A 24,933-nucleotide genomic window follows, 5' to 3' on the forward strand; every position below is an offset into this window, starting at 1 on the left:
ATATGGATCAATCCCGGGCATATCTGCATATGACCAAGCAAAATTGAAATTTGATAAACTCTAATCTTTCTTCCTCTGTCACAGATTCTGCAAGGTGTATGTTTTTGGCTGCTTCTATAGTACCAACGTTGATTGATTGAGTGGGCTCAATCAATATGGGTGATCACTCCTGAAAATGTTCAAGAAGAGTGTCAAGTCTCCCATATTTAGGTGCGTTAAAAAGGTTTTCACCCTCAAATGCGTTCTTTATTTTTATTTTTTTGTGATCTATTGCTGCCATTGACTGAAATTCAGTAGTAGATCCTTTACTTTGTTCACTTTTGCGACTGAGAGACTTGGCACTCCCCTGATTGCAGATGTCATTACTTTGTTCACTGGTAGAGTCTATTTCTAGGTTAACAACACATAAGTAATGGATAATGGATTCATCATTTGGGAAAATTGGTATGTCATGGTTTTCAGGTTCGTCCCAGTCTATGAGGTCAAGAAAGACAAGTGGTAAGGAGTCATTAGGCGGATCAAGTTCAGCTGCTATAAGTGTCAGGATGGAGGTATCATTGTGGTTGACCAGGGTATTAAAGAAGTTAAGGATGTTGTCAAGGTCTTCGATGGTATCATCTTCCATGTAAACTTGCTCATAATGTTGTTGCTCACTTTCTATGGCCTCATAGATATTTTGTGGACCAAATTCAAGTAGTCTAGGTTATGTGCAGCGTTCTTCTTGAGAGATGGGTGTATGACTATCATTTTCAACAATATCTTCAGTAATATTGAAACATATGCCCCATTCATATTCATTTGAATCAGTCTCTGAGGTATTATCCCAGATTCTGGCAGTGCTGTGGACTGGTATGTCATAGGGTGAAAACAAGTCTTTGATGATTGATACAAGTCTGATAGTTTTCTCTGATTATGTGTCAGATCCTGCTTCCACTCTTTGCATTTGCTCATACACTGTCTCTCCTCAGGGAGGAATGATGTTATCAGGAGGTGATTCTTCTTTGCTAGATATTAGTTCTTGAACATGATGTACTTCTGTAGATGCTACCTTCTTTTGAATGATGAGCTTCTCTTGATGTTGCTTTCATTCTTGATATTCATGTTCTTTGCATATAGTGCTTCCTGCCAGGAGTCCTGCTTGTATTTCTTCTTGGGTTTCCACTGAGGTTTTTTGGTATTTGCTTGGTGTCTTCCTTGGTGGTAGAAGGTGTTCATAGCCCAATCCTGTTTTGTCTTTATTGAATTGTGAAGGAGGATCTAAAGGTTCTGTGACACCTTCCTGACGTTTGTCAATAGGTCCTTTGCCATTGTATCCCATTTGTTGCATGATCAAGTAGCCTTTTCCATATGGGTGTGTTGGTATAGCTACTTCCATAGTAGTTGCTCTGTCATTGTCTTCCTCATCCTTGTATAGCCAACTAAGGATGTCTTTTTCTTCTGATTCATGTGCTAGAGTGCCTAGATAAATTTTCCATCAAACTTGGTGATGGGCTGTGTTGCTTGATGTGTTGATGTTGTAGGTAATCCATGAGTTTTAGGTGATGCTGGTAAGTTGGATAAACACAAAGGTTCCAAAGAGTATTCGCCCATGCCTTGCTCTTTGATTTTCATTTTCTGCTTGAAATCCATAGATAGTGATTTAGTGTTGAAGATCTAGTGCTGAGGAATTTTGTTTTTCTTTGTTATGTGGAACCAGGTTGTCTTGGGCTGCCCCCATAGCATTACAATGTTGAAAAGGGTTATGATCTGCTGATATAGAAATCTCCTATCCATTGTAGGGGAATTTAACACACTGGTAATAAGTGGAAGGTACTGCTTGCATTTCCTGTATCCAAGGTCGACCCAATAAGATATTATATGTGAGGTCTATGTCTAAGACTTGGCACATAGTGTCCTTTTGTATTGGTCCTACTTGAATTGGCAACATTACTGTTCCTTTGGATGATCTTTCCTCATCATCATATGCTTTGATAGTGATATTTTTGCATGGATCAATAAACTCCTCAGAGAAGCCTAATGCACAGATAAGTTTCAAGGTACAGATATTGAGTCCAGCTCCTCCATCTATTAATACTCATTTAACTTGGTGTTTATAGACCATGACTTCAATACGGAGTGGAGTATTGTGTGGATGTCTTAATGAGATATTTTTGTGCTCTGAGAAGGTAAGGTTGTGAGGCCCTGTCATGTGAGCCACCATGGCTTGGAATTTATCAGCATCTAGATCTTGAGGTACATTTGTTTCCAATAATGCTTGCTCCAATATGTCCTTGTGTTAGTTTTAACAACTCCAATATAGATATTTGAGCAGGAATTTTACTTAGTTGACTGACCAGATCATATTGAATTTTGGGTATGGTGTTTGTTGTTGATGTATGCTCCTTCAAGACATATTTTTGAGCTCTGGTTGGTACATTAACAGATTCATGTTCACGCTTGTCTTTGATTGTGATGATGTTTACTTGATTGTCTTCAGCTGATATATGATTGATGGTGTTATTGTATATGTGATTGATATGAGCTGCACGTGTATCGTTTGAGGTTGAAGCTCCATCCTTCTTGTAGTTTGGAAGAGGATTCTTAAAGGCTCCATGGTCACTATTTGTCTTGAGACCATCGACTATTAAATCGCCTCTATCAATCATGTCTTGTACAATGTTTTTTAGTCTCATGCAATCATTTGTTTGATACCTTTGTTGCAATGAAAATCACAAAAGTGTGAGTCATTCCACCAGGGTGGTTTGATTTGTGGCTCAAAGTTGTTGATCGCTGGTAAGGAGATAATTTTGTTCGCCAGGAGTTCTCTGAATGCTGACTCTAATGATTGCTCGAGTGGTGTGTAAATGCATTTTGGAAAGTTATTGTTGTTACCTCATGAATTTGTATTAGGTCCTCGATTGGTGTTATTGCTTTGGGTATTGTTGGTGTTGTTTGTGTTGATTTGATCTTGATTGGTATTTGGTGCATAAGTGTTAGTGCCTTGGTTAGCACCTTTTGGATTCTTTGTAGCTTGAGGATTACCTGATAATGCTAGCACTAGTTGCTTGGATTTTGTATCATTTGATTCATTTCCAATGTTTTTGTTTCTGGTCCAGAACTTGGATTTGTCTAAGTTGTTGTTTTGATTTTTGTAGTTTGATGAATTTGTTCCTTCTTTGAAGAATTTCAATGTTCCTTTTTTGACACATGCCTCCTCTACTTGGATGCCATTTTCAATTAATTTGGCAAAAGATGGTATGCATTGTAGCTTGAGTATGTAACTCATCTCACTATTCAAGTTGTCGATGAAAATTTCCATTTTTTCTTTTTCAGGTACATCGCGAGGATATCTCGAAACCATATGTTGCCAACGTTGAAGGAATACCATGAATGTTTTATTGTTTTTCTGCTTGGTGTTACAGACATCTATCATAGTGATATCATGTTGAATGTTGTAGGAATATTGAGTTATGAATTTGTTGACTAATTCATCAAACGACCTGATAGGAGGTGTGATTTTGGATAACCATTCCATTGTTTGTCCTCCCAAGCTTCTTGTAAATAACCTCATCAAATAGGTGTCATCATGAGAAAATTCAAGACTCATGGTACAAAATTCCCAAACATGATCACGAGGATCGTTTTTCCCATCATATTTGTCAAATTTGGGAATATCTGAGTTTGGGGGAAAAGGTACCATGTTTAACTATCTATCAAAAGGATAAGGACAAATTTTATTTAAGGAATACCATATTGTTTACCCTTGTTGCATGTCTTGCATTTGTCTTTGCAGCATTTGCATTTGCTGTGTAAGAGCAACCAAGGGTGCATTCATTTACCGAGGGAAGAGTTCTTCTCTTCTATTGGTTCTAAACTGGTATGGCATGTGTAGCGGTATGTATTGCTCTAGGATGTTTTGCTCGGGTATATTCTGCTCTGGTATGTTTTGCTCGAGTATGTTTTTCTCAGTGTAACTTGGGTCTTCTTCTCTTTGTTGTTCTTGATAAGTGTAGAGGTTAGACCTCATTCTAAAGGTGTTGGAATCAAAGTCTTTTGGAATCCTAACTCCTTTGCTCGCGAGCATGAGTAGATATTTTTCTTTGTCAGCCTCTATGAATCTTTCCATGAGTCTTTGGAACAAGGCACTTTCTTGGCATTCTTGAAGGAGTTCTTCAGTGATCTCCGTATCTTCTAGATTTGGGAAGTCGAAAGGATTTGATAACCTTTGCTCCATACTGAACTCTGGCTCTGCTTCCCTTTGTTTGTTTTGTTGAGAGCGAGTAACAACGAGCATCTAGTAGAAGCTTTCTGTGACAAAAGGAACGAACTATTCTTCGATGTTTTGTTCAGGAGTTACTAGTTCAAATCATGGTATATTGTAAGTGATGCACTCTTCGAGAAAGAAAGCCAGATTGATCTTTCCTCCTTGATTTAGGTGTTGACTGAATGCTGATTTTTGACAGAATGCTCTACTCCTTAATGATTCCTTGTCAAATTCATTGGTTTTGTTTTGAAGGTATAAGCAGATATGACGAAGGAATGTTTGATGAGATTTGAAGAGTTGGCGATTGATGTATAAAAATTTATTCCATTTGGCAAGTTTCAGAGAACTGGGTTGTTGTTTCCTCAACTTAGTGTTATGATAAATACTCTTTCTTCTCAGAATATGAGGATTAGTCATGCACAAGTGATCAATGGTTTCCTTTGATTTGTTTTGGATTTAGTTATCTTGTTTGGAAATGCAAGTTTTACTTTATCAAATGAAGGTTTAGATGCCCCCTCATGAAAAAGCATGTCAAATGATGTGGAATAAGAGCTTTCCCAATATGGAAACTCGATTTGACAACTTGGAGTTTAAAACAAGTATGTTTTTGGATAGAAATCTCTTTTGATTGAAGGACTCGTTGATGCTTGTGATGAGGTTTCTTGATTTTGATAGGAGAAATGTGTTTTATCTTGCGACTAGTTTTCAGATTTTGACAACTTTGTTTTATGGAGAACTTGCTTTGAGAATAGGTTTTGATACTCTGTTTTGATTCTCTGTTTGATGAAGTTCAGGCCGAGGAAGGAAAACTCCCTAAATGGTTTTCAAATTTTTCAAAAATAGCCTCTATTTAGCCCCTTATTTTATTAGTTTTTGCCATGCGCTAGGACAGAAACCCAATCCGCTACAGAATTTCTGCAATGCACTAGAGAAAAGACCCTACATGCTATGTTGGCCCCTGTGACGTGCTAACTGGTTTGCTTTGATTTTATTTTGGTCTAAAAGTTTATGCGCTAATATGGGCTGCTAATGCACTAACTGTTGGTCTCTATGTGCTAATATTTGGTCTCCACACGCTAAACTAATGTTTCAATGCGCCAGACTGTTTGGAAAAGGCACTACTTTAAACTGCTAGTTTTGGATTTCTATGAAGTGCCAATGTTAAGACTTAATGCACTGGATTTCTATGAAGCGCCAATGTTAGGACTTAATGCGCTAAGGTGAAGGTCGAATGCGCTAAAGGATAGTTTCCATGCACTAAGAAGTTTCTCTCATGCGCTAAATTGCCTTGATAGTTTGACTTGGTTGTTTTTCTACAAATTTTGGAACGTTGTTTTTAGTTTTCAATGATGGTGGATGATTTTTTGAAGTAATAATTGAAAGCACGACACAAAAGAAGCAAACATTTTTCTTATTCTAAACAATGAGTGTATTTTCTATGAGGATGTATTCAAATCCCCAATGTTTTAATAGGTTTAGATACAATAACATACAATTCAGTCAGACTCTTTATTCAAGGGTCATAAGTAATATCATAGCCCACTAGTCTTGATACTCCGTCAGCTCAAACAACTGTGTCATCCCCTAGGGGGCGCCCATTTTTTTGCCTTTTGCCAGAAATTAACTCAAAGTCAATTTCTTCACAATTGAGTAGTTATCTTGGGAGATATATGGTGAGCGATCTTGGGGGCATATTCTTCCCCACCCTTGCACTATGATATTACAAATGTTTAGATATTGACTCGGCTCAAAATTTCTATGCGAAAGTTCATATTCAAGCTTCCTGTTCGGTCTTCAGTGATAAACTCCCTTGGGAGGCTTCCCAACCTTTAGAACAAAGGCTTTGTGTATCTCAAGGATACTGGGGAAAGACTAATCACTGAGCAAAACCGTTGAAGGGACTTTCTTCAACCTTTACTTTTGATTATAGTGGGTTGGAACACTTGGCTTCAAAGCCATTCCCCACTTAGGTCGTTCCCTTCACACCGGCCAAAGAATGGCTTTAAGAGTTTTTCAACCCCTTGGGAAGGTAGGCCTGCTAAAGGATTTAATGCAATAAACACTGAAAGCATAAGAGCGGTCTGGATTTTTTATCACCCAGTTAAGGGGAGAGCATATTCCTTCCACTTTCGTAGCAAAGCAAACAAGTGTTCTTTTTAACTCTTCATTGCAATGAATTTTTTAAAATCTATATGGAGATGCTGCTCCACAAAAACATGGTGTTTATTTTATCCCTTCAAAGCAATGTTTTTTTAATCTAGGAAAAGAACCTGGTCAACAAAGCAAAACTTCAATGTTTGGTCAACAAAAGAAATTGACCAAAAGGGGAAGATCTTCCCTCTTTAATTGTGAACAAAAAATTAAAGTGTGGTTCTTTTTCCTTGTAAAAATTTAAAATTGATCCTTTTATGCACCAAAGAATGGTGAGGTTCTTTTTTTAAAGCTTTTTGTTTGCAGAAATGGAAAGATTGCTTTGTTCTTTTTAGAGCCCAAAGTGAAAATTTTTCTCCTAGAAAAAGCAAGAAAGATTGTTTTTGTGGTTCTTTTAATAGCCCAAAATAAAGTGAGTTCAATTTTATCCAACAAGAATTAAAAACTCTAAATTTTAACTAACTTAACTAAGTTATTAAAAATTTAAACTATTTGTAATTCTAAAAATAAAACTAAGCTCCACCTACAAGAAATTGTCAAAATCCTGCAAAATACCAATCAAAACAGTTAGAAAAATCTTGGATTTTGTGGACTTCTACAAGTCTAAATTTAAGCTCAGTTGCAATTTGATTTTTGTTTTATCTCTGTGATGCGCTACAGAAAAGACTATACGCGCTACAAGATAACAAGGATGCGCTATCAGATAGACCTGATGCGTTGAAATGTTTTCCAAATGCACTGCTATGTTATGTTCCTGCGTCGAGACCTACAGGAAAAATGTTAAAAAGGCTATGCGCTAAGTGATGGTCTACACGTGCTAGGAAATGAATCCCATGCGCTAAACAGTGAGCCGGATGTGCTATAATGTAAACCAGATGCGCTAAGGGATGTTCCCTACGCGCTGATTCCTATTTCCCGCGTACCTGCAAAAGTGGTTAGATTCAAAAACTGATTTTATTAATGGGGTAAAGCCCTACGGTGGGCGCCAGAAATGTATGCGAGAAAAGTGGGTGATGAAACTTAAAATGTGAAAATTATGTTCAAAGAGGCTTGCCCACACACCCACAGGACTTCTTGGTGCAAGTTATGGAGTCATGAAGAATGACTCAACTTCCCAAGGTAGGTTCCATGGTTCTCTATCTCACAAGGTCCCTCAAGACAATTCCTTTGCTCTCAGATCACTGAGAAAAGTGACTTGGGGATGACTAATGCAAGAATGAGGGATGCTTTTAATTGATTTTAACATGAATGCATCCTATTTATGCATGATTCTACAAATGAGTTAAACTAGATTATAAGATGACAAGGTTAGTATAAATACTATCCTAACATGATATACTAGTTAATGATTTAAGCTAATGATAAAGGAAATATTCTGAAATGCTATATTAGATTAATTCCTATTGCAAAGAGAGGCTAAATGTATTGATAAAATTGAGCATAAATGAGATACTAAAAGCTTGGATGATCTTTGAAATGGAGGAAGGAGAGCTCTATTTATAGTGAAAATAGGGCAATGGAGGGTCAAGATTGGAGGAGTTATCAAGGGTCAGGATTGAAAGTTATCAATCCATGTTTGCAATTTTCACCAATGTAATGGTGACAATTGTCAACATAAGACTGCTTGAGAGGAGAGGTAGGAAGCATTAAATGCTTGAGGGGACATGATGGTTACCCTAGGGGGTTGGGTTAGGGTTAGGTTAATGGATATTCCTTTTATCCAAGGGATAAATGAATGTGCAAGGGTTAAATGGCTACCTTAGTCAAAGAAATAAATGATTTGAAGAGACCCATGAGTCAAAAGGATGGTTAAGTTAGAGGAAAGTCTCTAGCCAAAGGTAAAAGGTGAGTTAACCATAAATGGTTATGTAAGAGCCTTTAATGGTTTGGAAGACTTTAGAGGTTAACCATTTGAAGACATAAAGCCTTTAATGGTTATTGAAGACTTTGGAGGTTTTTGAGAAGTGACTTCCTTTTATTTAGGAATGTGACAATGATTAGGATAGGATTAGGCTAATTAGAAGAAGTTAGAAGAATCTAGAAGGGATTTAGGCATGCAAGTGGATTTTGTAGGAGAATGCAAGTGGGAGGAATTTTGGGATTTTCAATTAAAATAAAATCATTTATTTCAATTAAATGGTGTAATTTGCATTTGGATAAATATTTTAATAAATATTAATTTATTTAAATGTGAATGTGAATTTTGGATTTAAATAAATCTTAATTTATTTACATGAGAAAAAGGAAGATAAAGCTTTAAATGCTTGAAGACTTTGAGGGAAACCATTAAAGGCTTAAGAAGACTCTAGAAAGAAGCCATTAAGTTTGAAGACTTTAAGTTTGAAGATTTTAAGGGAAACCATTAAAGGCTTAAGAAGACTCTAGAAGGAAGCCATTAAGTTTGAAGACTTTAAGGGAAACCATTAAAAGTTTCAAGTGGGTGAGGATAAATAGGATTTATTTATTTAAAATAGTTGTGCAACTTGCATTTGTAGGAAAATACAAGTGGGTGGAGGATAAATGATTAATTAAAATAATTTGCTTTATTTCAATTTGGTTGCAAGTTGGAGATTTAAATAAATTAGATTTATTTAATTGGGGTAAACTATTTAATCAAATGTAAATTTAATTAAATTTAGAGAGAAGGGGTTTAATTAAATAAAATGATTTATTCAATCAAATGATATAAAGGGCTTAAGTGAATTTAAATAAATAAATTGAATAATTTATTTAATTAAATAGAAGAATGTGGTGATTTAATTAAATTAGATTTAACTAAAATAGAGGAATGAGAATAAAATGAACATTAAATATTTATTTAGGAATATGGTCATTTTTATATGTCTACACCATCTACCTAGATTCCAATTAGGAGTTGAGTTTTGATAGATGATATTAACCATTATTAAGGAATCACCTTCTAGATCCAAACATTTTGCTTTCAATTCCAAGCCACATTTTAAATCTAATAGAGTAGCCTAGATTTCTACAATATTATTTGTCATTTCTCTAAGATATTTTAACCTCTCTCTGAGAACTGTGCCAGTGTGATCACAGACTATACATCCAACCCTACTAGGGCTAGGATTGCCTCTTGATGCCCCATCAAAATTAATCTTGACCCATCCAAAGTTAGGCCCATTTTCCACTCACCCCATTAACGAGGGAGTTTATTGCAATTTTTATTTTCTATTTAGCCAACTTAATGTCCCAACTTACACATTTTCTTATATTTTGTGTTGTTTGATTTAATCATCTAAATTATACACTTAAGGCACAAAACTCTTAAATACAATTTATATTAAAGCCTGTTAGTAATAGTAAAACTCCTAATCTTAACAATCTTAGAAACATATGATCATTGCATAACTATAATCTAACCACTTATTAGATATTTGCATGACATATTCATCCTCTTCATTGTCCATGCTATCGTCATCCATCACAAATGACCAATATTCTCCAAGAGAAGGTTTGATCCTCATGGAAAACTTGTGAAGTTCAAGAATTCAATCCTTCACCTAACTTGGTGCTTGAGGAGGGATTTATTGTAGTCTACAATAGAGACAATGACTTATACGATCCACTAGCATGCTAGAAAATTTGCATTAAATATTGGTCACTTTCCTATATCTCATGGGTAGAAATTGTAGTTTGTTACTACATCATTCATGATGGTTATGAGCCCATGATGCCAATAAGGACATATTGGAGATTCTATCATGATGAGTATCACCTCCTTTAACTCTTTAACCTCTATAAATACTTCAACAAACATAGATGATATATGAACATGTGTTAACACTATATTTGTTGGCTATCAATAAAAATAACTCACCTAGAGTAACCCTAGTAGCATTAATCATTATCACAACATTAACTTTGAATATTTTCCTTACTACAAATCTATGGTTTCTCCCAAGAATGATATTTGTTGTCAATATCCATTTTACTACAAAACTATTGTCACTGAAATAGAAATACAATAAAGCATTTTTGGGCTAGGTGTGTGTAGTAACTGCAAATATTTTCATGATCATTCATATATGTTAGTAGCTCTTTTTTTTCAAAAGCATCCTCATCTAGCCTCGCACAAGTCATTAACCTTCTCACCTCTATTATATGATGATTATTTACAAGATGTTATGGGGTCACTAATGAACATGCTCAAGGGTCTAGACATTTCCATATCGATAGTGATCTATCCACGATATACTCTCACTCAACATCTATAGTCACACAAATCTGTCCATTTTAATTAAATGAATATTTCGTATTTATTTGATTAAAAATCCACTAGCCACTAGTTAATTAAATTAATATTTAATTAATTCATCTCCAAACATTCTTCTATTAATTAAATAAATTATTTAATTTATTTTAATTAATTCCTTAAATCAAATTCCAAATCAATTAAATAAATAAAATCTATTTATTTAATTAAATCCCCTTTTCCTCTTTTAAATAAATTAAATAAAAATATTTATTTAAATCATTATCCCCCCCCCACTTGCATTTTCCTACAAATGCAACTTGCACACATTTATTGAAATAAATGAATTTTTATTTTAATAAAATCCTATTTTCCCTCACCCACTAAATCCACTTGCAAAATCTAATCCCCTTCAAGATTCTTCTAACCCCTTCCTAATTAGCCTAATCCATCCCCTAATTATTGTCACATTCCTAAGCAAAATGGAGTCACTTCTCAAAGACTCAAAAAGTCTTTGAAAAGCATTTAATGCTTTGTGTGTTCAACAAATTAACCCCCAAAGTCTTCCAAGACCACTAATGGCTCTTACATGACCATTTATGGCTCTTACATAACCATTTATGGTTATTTCAAACTTGTCTCCCCAAACATTTATTGTTTTGACCATATCCATCCATTTCACATTTGCACAAGAGTTTATCCATTGGATAAAAGCTTTATTATTTGAATAAAGATTTTATTCATTCAACCAACCTTGACTCTAAAATCCCAAGGTCATATCAGACATTTAATGCTTATTCTCTCTCCTCTCAACCTATCTCACATTGACACTTGTCATCCTGGGATTGGGTTGAAAGCCCTCACATGGATTTGAAATCATTCAATCCTAGCCCTTATTGAGATTGCTCAATCTCAACCATCCATTGCTCCATTTTCCCTATAAATAGAGCCCATTCCTTCATAATCCAGATCCTGAAAACTTGTATGCATTTAAGCTATAGGCATTTTAAGAGAGCATTCTAGCATAATTAACTCATGTATTGTTATAAATCATTTTAGCATCAATAGCATAGTATTAGCTTTTCATTTCACATTCAAAGCTCAATACTACTATCTCAATCCTCCATAAGCATCCATAGTGCAAAAAGCTGCTGAGAGCTACACTATTTTGGAACTTGGAGAGGAGAGGAACAAGGGAGAAAGGAGCTAAAGCCATGCTAAGAGGCAGTTGGAGATGCCTCATAATATTTGTTTCATTTGTTAGATACATTAGCATGTTTTTAGTGTCTCTCTTGGTATGCCTTTTTAGATTAGTTTTTGATTGACTAACACTAACGGTTTTGTGTCTTTGGTGTTGTTTATCATTTGCTAACCTTGTGCCATTTAGGAGGGCATCAACATCTATAGTGAAGTTTTTTGAATTGTCCATTTGAGAGTTGTTCTCTCTAGATACATATGAGGCAATCTTCTAACAATATTATGAAAGGCTAGCGTTGGCTCAAAATGTTATTGATTTCCAATTTGGCATCCTCTTTTTCCTAATTACATTAACAATGACCACAAAGTCACCCTTTATTTGCATTTTTTAAATCTTAAGTTGATTGCATGCTAATAAGCATGTTGAAAGAGTGCTCAAACTTTTGCTTCATTATTCATTCTTGTCTCAAGACCTTTTGATGCCACTCTAACCATTATCCCTTTATGATTTTTGAGTATACAACCAACCCTAGAGACCGTAGGGTTTCCTCTCATGACTTCATCAAAATTAAGTTTGCACCATCCTTCTAGGGAACTTATCTCTTTCCTCATAGTCAAATGGGAATTAATCACTCTAGCTCCATGTTTTTTGTTTAATATATTATAATTAAATGTTGAGATTTAAATTGAAATACTTCACACTTTTTGTAATAATTTTACAAGTGTATTGTAAAAATAAATCTTTAGAAATAAATTAGTTACAAGTAAGAATAAATAACTATCTTTTTTCCATCTATTTAATTGTTTATTTTTTGTATTTGTAGTAGTATAAATTAGTAAATCACTTGTGTAAAAGATAATATATGAAGCAAATAATTTGTTTTATTTTCATTTATCTTTTTCAAAACAATAAAAAAAATTGTTCTTCAAATAAAATTAAAATACTTTAAAAAGTTGTGTATTTTAAGAAAATAAAGTAACATATAAAACTATTGAACAATTTATTTTCTTAAAATTTTGACACTATTGATATATTTATGTACTTAAAATATGAAATAAATAATTTATTAAAATTGTAGATTAAAAATACCTTAAATTCATCTATCTAAGAACATCAAACACTAAGAGATATCTCTAAACATCTTTTGAATTAATATATATTTAATATACCTATAAAAATTATTAAATTATGAACATGAAATTTCCAAAATTCATATTATTAGATTGAGTATTTTTGAATTTGAATATGTATAATTTATCTTTTATCAATGTTTCAAATCATACTCCATGATCCATCATCATCAAGAGAAGATAACAAAAAAAAAAAAAAGAATCATAAAATACAATCCATAATTTTAATAAAATGTATATTTTTTCTTTAATCAGTGTTTCAAATCATATTACATGATCATCATTCATCATCAAAATAAGATTAAAAAAATAAAAAAATCATAAAATATGATTCAAAATTTTAATAAAGAAAAAAACACACCTGAAATACCCGAACTAGAAAACTTCAAAGCTAACATTTAGTCCTCTTTTTCAATTAAAAATAAAATAAAATCAGTCCTCTTGATAGAGATTAGTTCCACATACCTAACTTGCCCCTAATTGAGGTATTGTAATAGGACTTGGAAATCGTAACGGCTAGTTGAGATGCCCTAGGAGAAAATTGCACCGTTGTAAAAAGTCCCTCGGACTGCGCAAATACAGAATAATTTAAATTAAAATTTAACGGTCGCATAGATAGGGTTAATTTGAATTTGAGCCTTATACTTTATAAACAAAGTGCTATTTCACCGAGCAACCAAAGAGTTATTTGGCATTCATCTATTGACTGTAGAGTCTTCTTCCTTCCATTCCCAAACAAGAAGTAGGCGTTAAGCAAGATCAACAGTCTTGTTTTCCTAAGGTCGGCACTTCACCAAGTTTTTTTCTTTGGATTTTTTAGAAGGGCTTGCATTTTTTCTGGTATAGATCTTGCCTACAGTGTGGGCTGCCTTGTGCAGTTTAGTGGGGCTTTTTTATGTTTTATTTAATATTTTTGTTAAAATGAGCAGATGTTTGAAACTTTTTCGGAGAATGCGCCTAACAGAATCTTTATCAGCACTTGTTTTTGAATGTGTTTGAGTATTGTCAGCAGCCCTGTAGTACATTTAACCTTGTCTACAGATTCATATATGGAATATCAGCATATTCAGTGAAGAAATATGATAATCTGTTCTGTGTTCTTTAAGTTTTGCATTACGCTTCCTGCAGAAGAAATTTTTATTGGTAAAAGGGGATGATGGTCTTGTCATATTGTATTTTGAGATTTCTACATAAGCAGGATGCATAAAAAATTTCTTTTGCAGGACAGCACTCCATTTTATGTATGATACAAATTGCATTTGTAATTTCTGTTGCATCGGGGTTTTCAATATCTAGGTACATAGCTCTAAGGACAATCTGGTTGTTTGCATTAGATCTGCCCTTTATCACCGCTTATATTCTGTAAGGATCTGTTAATAATGGTTGGTCTTCTCAGGCTTGGTTAATCATGGTTGGTCTTGCTCTCATGCTACCTTTCTATTGGTTTCTTTGCTTTTTGTGTGGTTTTATGCTATTGGGTCCATATATTGTTTTTGGCTGAGCCATGCTAAGTTATCTCACTTCTTTTTTGGCTGAACCACGGCTTCTCTTAGTTCGTATGTATTTTTTCCTATGGGCATCCTCACTTCAATGGATGGATTAATTCCATTCTCTCAGTGGACTTTTTTATTTTGCTGCTATGCTTCATTTGGCTTTGTATACATTCACTGTTTCGAGGGTTAGTCCAGTTAGATACCTCGTTGTGAGGGTCAGTGCATATTTGGGGTCATTTTACACAGATTTTGAGTTGTGATATCTCTTCATTGATGATGCTTTGAGGCACTGTGTATCCAAATTAATATATCTTCTCTTACTTATTTCAACTATTCTAGAGGAAATGGTATTTTTTTGAAAATTTGACTTTCTTTTAGCAATCATGGAGGGCTTCTGAGTATTTGTATTTGCAGTTTCATTCAACTGAACAATGGAGACACCATATTCTGGGACAACAATGGCAGAAATTCCAGCATTAGTCTCTCAAAACATTGCCTCAAGCCCAAGTAATTCCTCAGGTTTTCACAAAGTACCAGTGTCTTGGCGATTTTAGAGCTCATCAGCATGTCTAACAAAATGGTTTCGGTTGTGCAGGAAAAGAATCTGTTTTTGCAAGTGGTCGCCAAGTCCTTCTAGACATGACAAATGATTCTCCCAATTCTGGACTTGACAGAGTTAATGGCATAGAAACCCCTGCTTCAAAAATCAAGTGCCACCCTCACTCTGAATCTGTGCAGACACCTGGACCAGGTGAGGCATTGCTGCATCACGATGCAAAATCAATTGTGCAAAGGGTTGAATCAAACTGCATTAAGCCTGGTTTCAGCCTGCGAACCCCCCTGTCCCATATTGATGGATACCAAGCCTCTCCAAGCAGACTGTTGGCCCCCACACCTGCAAATACCCCTGAATCTGCTACTACAACTCATGTAGCAAACAACAGCTCACTTTCAAGGAAACTGGATCAGACCATTGGACTTTCTAAAGATTTGGGTGTATCTTCTCTGCGACCAGAGTTCAAAGATGAGTCTTCAGGGTCCTTGTCAAACACTCCACTTGCAGATGTAAGTAGCAGAGTAATTTCATTTGTTATTAATGTATAGATTGTTTCTCATATTTGTTAATTTCGAGATTCTTTACATTGAAAGGAACTTGAAAATTGTTAACAATAATATTTCTGATTTCATATACTGATGGTCTTGTGAATGCATTAAAGCTCATCTATTCATTTTATAAATTTGATACTCATTTATTCATTTTATAAGTTTGATATGTGACCAGTATAACATTGTTATCAACCATAAAGCACATTTATCTTGTTATTATTGTTCCTATTGAACCAGATCAATTATGCCTGATGTTTTTTTAGGAAAATTGATACAGTGGAGTTGACCCAAAAAAAAGAAAAAGAACATCATCACCTGCAACGCTCTTAACTCCAGCATGATTGTTTGATTCTGTGCAGAAGGGCAGAGAAGCTTCGTTTTCATCTCCAATCTCAGTTGATGAAGCTCGCGAAGAGAACAAGGTGGAGGAGCAAGGTAATAACTATCATGAAACAGAGAACATTGAGGATGGAAATGAATATAATGAGCAGGAAGAGGGTGAGACTATTGAAGATGATGAATGTGAAGAACTCTGTCAGGGATTGAACAAGGTATCAGTTCATGACAATGGTGGTCCTTTGGAAGGGATTCCTGCATTTGCAGGGAAACATACTCGCTTTGTCTACAACAGTGACGATGAGATTGAAGGAGAAGAAGTAGCATCGGCCGCGCCTTCTCCAAGTGTGGTACATTTGAGGGGAATGCCCTCTCCCAAGGGAAAACATCTCCGTTTTGAAGAAGATTATGATGCTGAAAAAGCCTCAAATTGATTATTTCCTAGGCTTAATTGATATTATCCTGCTTTCTCCACAATTGCACTACTGCAACAGCAATTTACAGTTCAATTTTGAAATGATGTTTGGAATTGCTCATGGAAATTGAGCTCACCTATATTTTTTGGTGTCTTCTTGGCACATTAATAGAGGCTTTCTGGTCACATTTCCTTCAGGAAATGTAGTTTGTTATTTATTTTTTAACATTGCTCTTGACAATATTCAGGGATTCATGATACAAAAATTTCCAGGTCACACTTCCTTCAGGAAATGCAGTATGTTTATCTATTTTTTAACATTGCTCTTGAAAATATTCAAGGATTCATGTCACAAAAATTTTCATTTCAAAGTACGTCATGGATATTTCATTTCATTATATTATTTTGTTCACATTATTACATTTTACATTTTGTTGTCATTATAATTAGCCTTCTTGATTGAATGAAACAGTTACTTATTTCAATCTGCACATAATTTTCTTTTGGAAAAAGTTAAAAAAAAAATGTTATTGTATTAATTTTTTAAAACAAATTAAAATACATCTCCTCACTTATGTCTATTCACTCCAACATTTCTCAAACTTTGAATTCTATTCTCAATTTTTCTATTTTATTTGTTGTATTGTTAATGTTTCTATATTTCTCTCTCTACTTCCTCCCTAACTAATATCTAACTAATATCTTTGCATATTTTTTTTGGAAGAAACCCTTTACATAGCAAAACTATTAAAAATAATAGCGCAGGGTATTGTTAATGTTTCTATATTTCTCTCTCTAGAACACTTCCTCCCTAACTAATATTATTTTTTTGGAAGAATCTTTTCTTATAAATATAAATTATGATCCATCCCAATCAAATGATAGTTTCATTATGTTTTTGATTAAGGGCACTGACCCTTTAAAAATCATAGCGCAGAAACAACACTATAACAACAATTAACAACAACTATCAGCAAAAAGAAACTTGTAGAGGTCCCTAGCCTCCTGCTTGTCCTCCTCAGTGTCCACATAGTGTTCCCTCAGTAGAGAGAGGGTGAGCACGAATCTATGTAAACTTGGCCTCCTGCTTGTCCTCCTCAGTGTCCACATAGTGTTCCCTCAGTAGAGAGAGGGTGAGCACGAAGCTATGTAAAACTTGCACATGGAATTTGTTTTTGAGTCGGTTGACATCCTCCTTGATAGTCTGCAGATCAAGCACAAGGCTGAGGTTTTCAATTCTCTGCGTGATGTCCAACACATCCGTGCTTAACTTTTCCATTTGTTGGAGAGTAGGGACCTGCTGGGGGTTCTCAGCAGCCATGTCATCCGTAGTTTCTTCAGTCTCTTTGGGCACACCACCAGCAAGGGAGTTATCACTATCATTAACCAGGCCCATCACCTCTTCAATTCACACCACCAGCAAGGGAGTTATCACTATCATTAACCAGGCCCATCACTTGTTCAATTCTCTTTGGGCACACCATCAGCAAGGGAGTTATCACTATCATTAACCAAGCCCATCACATGGTTTTCAATTCCAACACATCTGTGCTTAGCTTTTCCATTTGTTGGAGAGTAGGGACTTGTTGGGGGTTCTCAACAGCCATATCATTCGTAGTTTCTTCGATCTCTTTGGGCACACCACCAGCAAGGGAGTTATCACTATCATTAACCAGGCCCATTAACGAAGCTATGTAAAACCTACACATGGAATTTGTTCTTGAGTTGGTTGACATCCTCCTTTGTAGTCTGCAGATCAAGCACATGGCCAAGGTTTTCAATTCTCTGTGTGATGTCCAACACATCCGTGCTTAGCTTTTCCATTTGTTGGAGAGTAGGGACCTGCTGTGGGTTCTCAGCAGCCATGTCATCCGTAGTTTCTTCAGTCTCTTTGGGCACACCACCATCAAGGGAGTTATCACTATCATTAACCAAGCCCATCACTTGTTCAGTCATTTTTAATTCCGGGTCCAAATTACCAGATTCTAGGGCTTTGCTATCAGAGATTTCCACGCCCATAAGACCCTCAGTGCCCGTGTTCAGAGATACTCATGCCAGCGGCACCAACAGTGGTTAGGACCATGGGGTCCCCAGTCGCATTCACATCCACAACATCCCCATCAGGCCCCCCCATAGTGGTATTAGGGCCCTCTTCCTTCTTGTCCCCAATGGGGTCCTCCTCAGAGTCCAGATTCTCGATCACCAGGTCTTCTTTTTGTGGCTTTTGGAAGCAAGTCTAGAGGATCTCCTTTTAACCTCATAATCCAGGGAAGGATTGTCGTTCTCAGCATCCTCAGAGGAGGAATTGTCATCAAAGACAATGAGTTTGCGTTTAACGGGGGTTTTGCCTTTGCCCTTGGATATGGAGTGGTAAGCTCTTGGAGAGGTAGATAGAGTTAAACTAGGGGAGATCGCCGATAAGGAAACAACCGAGGCATAAGCAGGTAGGGACATGGTGGCCATAGCAAAGCCCTCATGGGGATATTGGAAGAATCTAGGGAAAACCATAGACATGACCACAAGCTGCTGGGGAGTCGACATGGAGGGATGAGAGCACGAAAGATTCTTTGGGGGGGGGGGGGGGGGCAGAGAGCCTCATGGAATTTATACAACCTATAAATGATGCCTTCGTGGAGGAGGTAGGGAGGCTTATCCCCATGCTTGGGGTCCATGGTGTCTTTAACATAGCTCTCTATTGAGTGTAGTAAATAAAATGACATACAAAGCAAATCGTTGTTACGGAAGTGATTGAGGAGAGGCAAATGGTAGTAGTAGAATACTTTATACCTGCCTTTGAGAGTGAAGTACTTCATGATCATGAGGCAAAGCATGTTCCACGGGTGCTTGAGCTCCTCCCAAGCAAACCCACCTTGCAACTTGACGGGTTCTTCATGGTTATGCAAGAACCGTTTCAAACCTTCGCTGTTTGCAAAATGACTGGTACGCTTCTAGCGGCAGCTATTAAGGGTCAACTTCATAGCTTGGGCAATAGTCTCCTCAAAGACATCAAAGGCAATGTTGCTAACCGAGATTCGCCTCCCAGACCATGAGGAGGTAAAAGCATCCAAGAGCTGCTCATCATGGCCCTTCAAGCAATCCAAAAAATCGGCGACCCCACTTTCAACACAGAAGTTCTAGACTAGGGGGTCATTTTTTAAATCATCCAGATTATCCGGTTCATATCTAACTCTGTCGTCGCCCATGTCCTCTGCCAACAAAGCTTCTTTAGTCATGAAAAAACTAGCACAAAGAAAGTTGCAGAGACCCTTCGAGAAGAAAGCCAAGAAGAGATAATGGGAAGTGTGCGAGCCTGACATCAATAAATGAGAAATGAAGTTGGGTGCTTGGGAAAAAATGAATTCACTTTTAGAAATGATTTCCTGGTTACGAGGCATTAAGAGCCAGCAAATACCAGCAGCAACCAACACGTTTCCAATCCAATCATACCTCATCATGACTTTGCAAGCCCAAGTGAATTGCCAACACAACAACGTGTGCGTCATCGCTAGCCTGGCTGAACGAGTCACCACCACATCAAAAGGGATTGAAGGGATATTCCCAATATTTGAATTATGAAACCACCACCTCCAGACTGCCTCGAGGGAAGAGAGGAGGGTAAGGGAATCATTTGGCAGCCGCTCAATCATTAGTGAAGTTTTTGATTTTTTCTTCCTAGAGAAGGAAGTTAACATGGTCTGGGAGGGAGTTGTGACTCCTCCAACATCTCAACCCTATGAGGTTTAGGCCAATGGCTGCCGCCACATGATTGCCTTCCCTGTAGATATGCATAATTTTGAATGAGTCAAGCCCGAAGATGAGCCTCAAGGTGTCCCTGATGGTTCCCTCAATAGTTCAATTAATTTTATTTCGCCCTTTGACAACATCAATGATAAGCTTGGAGTCCCCTTCAATGTCCATAATCCTGATTCCCATGGAGAGGGCAATGTGGATTCCCTAGGCTAAGGCCATCACTTCAGCACTGATTAGAGGAATGCCCATTCAGGTTACCCACATAAGCAACAACAAGGGCACCCAAATGGGATCTAATAACCCCTCTACCAGCAGCCAGGCCCCCCTGGCAGCCCCATCAAAATTGAGTTCTAAATTTGTAGCCAGGGGGAACCAGACCATGCTTTATCTTAGAAGTCTCTTAGAGAAGTCAACAAGAGAGAATGAGGGGGGAAGGTTCCAACATCTAGCAATTTCCCAGTCCCAGGTAGAGGGGGGCTTGGAAGCCATCCGGGGTTTAGAAATAGAGATATTCTCAAGAATCAAATTAAGGAATCGAGCAAACACATATTCCACAGAGGCCTCTTTGTCTCTGAATATCCCGTCATTCCTTTCCTTCTAGATACACCAGCACACGTGGGGGGGGGATCTGCTTCCACAGTTGTTGGATAAGGGGATTGGAAGAGGGTCCCTGAAACTCCTGAGACAAATTTAACAAATTATAATTCATAACCCAACATATATTAAGCTTACTGTAGACCATCCCTCATAGCTCCTGAGTGAAGGCACAATGGAGGAAGAGATGGGTAGACTTTCTTCATCATTTTTGCAGAGGATGCATCTATTAGGGAATTGGAATCCCCACTTGACCAAGTTGTCTTGGGTCAAAATTTTGTTGAGGGGAGCAGTCCACCAGAAGAAATTAACCTTGGGGAGGAGTTGGGGATTCCAGACCTCTTTCTAGATAGAGGAGTAAACAGGTTCCTTCGGTAAGCTGGTGTAGGCAGTTCTGACTGAGAAGTCTCCAGAGGGGTCCCACTTCCAAATAAATTTATCCTCCCTAGGAAACAGGGGGAGGAATATACCAGCCAAAAGCTTCTGGAGCTCTCTAGCAGCAGAGAGGAGGAAGGGATGGTCAATGCAATAGTCCTCCAAGGCCCTCCAAATGCAATTGCTAAAGTAATCACTGACCCTTTCACCAAAGAAGCCTTTGGTGGCATCCTGTAGCCGTCTCAGGGAGGGGGAAGAAGCAAGGGGTCACTCTCCTAACCAACAATCTTCCTAGAAGAGAATGTTCTTGCTATTTCCAATAAGCCACCTCAAACCATGAGATAAAGGGTCCCTGCAGCTCAAGATGTTATTCCAAATTTTGGAACCCCTGGGAAGAACTCCTCTTTCAAAATAGAGGAAAAGTCCCCATTACCCAGGTACTTGGCCCTAATGATCCTACTCCAATCCGTATCCTTATTCAGAAGCTTCCAAGCAATTTTAGTCATAAGGGACTTATTTAACCTTGAGATCTTATGGGTTCCCAAGCCGCCTATGGCCTTGGGAAGACAAACTTTGTCCTAGCCCACCAAGGCAAGCCTCTTCTTTTCTTCCATTCTCGTCCAAAGAAAAGTCTTTTGAATGTTTTCCAGCTTAGCAGCCATAGCCACAGATATCTTGAATAGGGAGAGAAAGTACACAGGGATCCCCTGGAGGGAGGAGGAAAGCAGCTGCAATTTCCCAGCGCTACTCAAGAATCTACCTTTCCAACCAGCTAACTGCTTTTGCATTCTTTCAAGGACAGAGATCCAGAAGGAGTTAGAGACATCTTTAACAGTCAAGGGGAGGCTTAGGTAGGTGCTAGGGAAGGAGGCCCTTTAACAACCCAGGATTTTGCACTTTATCTTGGAGTTGGACATTAGTGTGAAAGAAGTAAATGCTGCTCTTTTCATAGTTAATGTGTTGGCCAGATGCCAGAGCATAGGCGTTGAGAAAGGATTTCCAAGCCTTAGCTTCCCAAATAGAGAGACCAAAAAGAATAGTATCATCAATGAACTACTATAGAACATTGGGGGGTGTTGTAGAGGTAGGTTTGATGCCCAGACCAGCGCCCCTATGAACCATAGAGTTCAAGTTAGAGGCCAACACTTCAACAAGGATGATGAAGAGGTAAGGGGATAGAGGATCCCCTTGTCGCAACCCTCTGGAGGCCCTGAAATTCTCCAGGGGGCTCCCATTTAGCAACACAACATAGGTGACAATAGATATGCATTCTCCAATAAGTTTGATGAGTTTGTCTCCAAACTCCAAAGCTTTGAGAACTTTGAAAAGGAAGTTCTAGTTGACCCTATCATAAGCCTTGGAGATGTAAAGCTTGAGTACCATCCCCAACTGATGACACTTATCCATGGAGTGAATAATCTCATGAGTAGAGATGACCGCATCAAGAATCTGTCTACCTGGAATAAAACCCTTCTAGGAGGGGCTAATCAAAGGATCCAAGAAAGGTTTGAGCCTATTGACAAGAACTTTGCTGAAGATTTTATAAATAGTGTTGCAGAGACTGATAGGGCAGAAGTCCTTGAGAGTAGATGCTTCCTAAATTTTAGGGACAAGGGCAATGAAGGTGTGGTTGAGTTTGTTATGGAGCCTTCCTGATCTGAAAAAATATCTAGTAGCCAGAACAACATCAGGGCCCACCACATCCCAGAAATCTTGAAAAAAAGCTAGGGGGAAACCATCAAGACTCAGGGCTTTGAAGGGGCCCATAGCAAAAACAATAGACTTGACTTCCTCCTCAGAAATAGGGGCCAAAATAAGGTTGTTATCTTCCACTGAGAGGGGTGGTGGGAGGCAATTGAGAAGATCCTCCCCAGCAGGGGCCCCTAGGTCATTATCATCCCTAAATAAAGTGGCAAAATAGTTGGTAGTCAGTCTGCTCAAACTATCAACATCGTTGACCACCTGATTATAGTCATCCATGAGGGAAGAGATGTGGTTTCTACGCCTATGGATAATAACAGATCTGGAAGAAAGTTGCATTTTTATCACCCTCTTTGAGCCATTGAACCCTAGAATTCTGTTTCCAATAGAGTTCCTCTTTGTGGGATTTTTCCTCCCATTTTCTTCGGAGGGCAGCCTCCTCCATATGGGTGGCTTCAAGGGAGTCACCTTGATCAATACGCTCTTGGATAATAGTCAATTTACTGTTGAGCTCCTTTTTTTGCCTGAAGATATCCCTAAAGGTGTATTTGTTCTAGCCCCAGATGTTTCTTCTAACCAAGTCGAGCTTTTGGGCAATCCTAAACATAGGAGTACCAGGTATGTTGGTGGTCCACCATTTTTTAATACAATCCTTGAACTCTGGATGAGAGTTCCACATAATTTCATATCGAAAAGGATGATTCTTCCTTGTAGCATTTGTGGCATTCCAAAGGAGCAGGGGGTTGTGGTCAAAGACTATTCTAGGGAGGGCAATGATCTTCAAGGCGGGACCAATTCCCTAGTTACCCGAGATGAGAAATCTATCAAGTCTGACCTGAATAAGATCCTTTCCCTTCCTAAGATTGGACCAAGTGAATTTTTGCCCCAGTAAATCCACATCCATCAACCAGTTCCTACCAATGAAGTTGGCAAGATCAATCATGTTGTCAAAGTACTCTGGAAGGCCTCCCAGCTTCTCAGAGGGGATCAAAGGAGAGTTGAAATCACCCGCAATCAACCAGTGAGCATTGACATTATTTTGTATTAGAGCAGTTATGTCATTCCAGAGATTTAATCTACCAGATCTGACATTGGGGGCATAAACATTAACAAGAATGCAGGAGTCCATCGGGGAAGAGAGTTCAGAGACCAAAAGGTTGGCCAAGGAGGAGAGAAGACTGCCAGAAAAATGGGAGGGGTCCCACATGGTGACCAAGCCACCAGAGGCTCCAGTAGCATCACTGATAACAAACTTAGCACCAGGCCAAATTTTCCCAGCAACAAGGGAAAAGGAGGACATAAACATCTTAACTTCTTGGAGAAGAAGGACCATAATTTTATTTTCAAAAATACACTTCTTAAGAGCATAATGCTTTTGGGGGTTGTTAAGGCCCCTCATGTTCCAGGAGAGGACCTTCATTTCTTACCTTTTATGGACGTCTCCAAGGTCCACCGCATGCCATTGGCAATACCCCTTGCTGCTTCCTTTTGTCTTAATAGTCTCTGCGATGGCCAACCTGCTTTGAGATCCATCCCCACATCAGGCTTTGCATTCTTAGTCTTGCGTCTTTGAGTAATCCAACCGTCAGCAACAAGAGTCATGCAACCACTAGATGACACACCAGGAGCACCAGGTGAGAGGATACCCTGGTTCAAGGTGGGAGACACCAACGGGGAACGAGTTGTCTCTGGGGCGAGAGAGGGGTCCCTCGCAATCTCACCATCTTCCAGTTGATCAACCAGAGAAACCGAGCTGACCATCGGGGAGATGCACTGTTCCTTCCAGGCCGAATTAGAGGCTTCCTCCACAATCTTTGTAGGAGATTTGAGAAGTTTGTTGATACTCTCAGCAAAGGGGTATTCTTCCATAACCGGGTCCTCAACTGCTAAGGGAGGAACGTCTGGGCTAGGAGTAGGAGTCACAATAGGCCCCACAACCAGTTCTTGATGAATAATAGGAGCATTTGGCACCAAATCTTCCACTAGGGCCGAGCCCTTAAGCTTGAGGGATAGGGGGCCAAAGCCTTGCATTGGGAAATAACATGCCTAGATTTGCGACATTTTTGGCAGAAGAGGGTGGCATTTTCATAAACCAAGGCTTGAGTCCAGCTACCAAGCCTGGATTTGAGGGTTATGCAGGTTATGTTTCATCCTCATTCAAATGATAGTTTTCATTATGACTCTCTAGAATTATTTTTCAACAAAAATATTCTTAAAATGGGTCATA

General features: G+C 37.9%; 1 protein-coding gene across 4 annotated transcripts; it reads left to right on the forward strand.

The window, feature by feature from the left end:
• The first annotated feature begins 13,562 nt into the window (after window positions 1-13,562).
• LOC131033349 (uncharacterized) lies at window positions 13,563-16,684 on the forward strand. 4 transcript variants are annotated; one of them, XM_057964558.2, is made up of 4 exons: window positions 13,563-13,716; window positions 14,843-14,947; window positions 15,024-15,493; window positions 15,895-16,684. In XM_057964558.2, exons 2-4 carry the CDS (start codon window positions 14,860-14,862, stop codon window positions 16,303-16,305), a joined length of 969 nt encoding a protein of 322 aa, XP_057820541.2. In that variant the 5' UTR covers window positions 13,563-13,716; window positions 14,843-14,859; the 3' UTR covers window positions 16,306-16,684. The 4 variants fall into 4 exon arrangements, with proteins under 4 accessions (XP_057820541.2, XP_057820544.2, XP_057820542.2 ...); XM_057964561.2 differs by having other exon boundaries at window positions 14,843-14,935; XM_057964559.2 differs by having other exon boundaries at window positions 13,597-13,775.
• The last annotated feature ends 8,249 nt before the right edge of the window (window positions 16,685-24,933 follow it).

This window comes from Cryptomeria japonica, chromosome 10 (assembly GCF_030272615.1).
Source record: "Cryptomeria japonica chromosome 10, Sugi_1.0, whole genome shotgun sequence".
Taxonomy (NCBI): domain Eukaryota; kingdom Viridiplantae; phylum Streptophyta; class Pinopsida; order Cupressales; family Cupressaceae; genus Cryptomeria; species Cryptomeria japonica.

Excerpts from the sequence above, each read along its gene's own strand:
- LOC131033349 (XM_057964558.2), top strand. The coding sequence starts at position 14,860 with ATGGAGACACCATATTCTGGGACAACAATGGCAGAAATTCCAGCATTA. Across the intron at positions 14,948-15,023 it reads AAGCCCAAGTAATTCCTCAG|GAAAAGAATCTGTTTTTGCA; the intron begins GTTTTCACAAAG and ends TCGGTTGTGCAG. Across the intron at positions 15,494-15,894 it reads CAAACACTCCACTTGCAGAT|AAGGGCAGAGAAGCTTCGTT; the intron begins GTAAGTAGCAGA and ends GATTCTGTGCAG.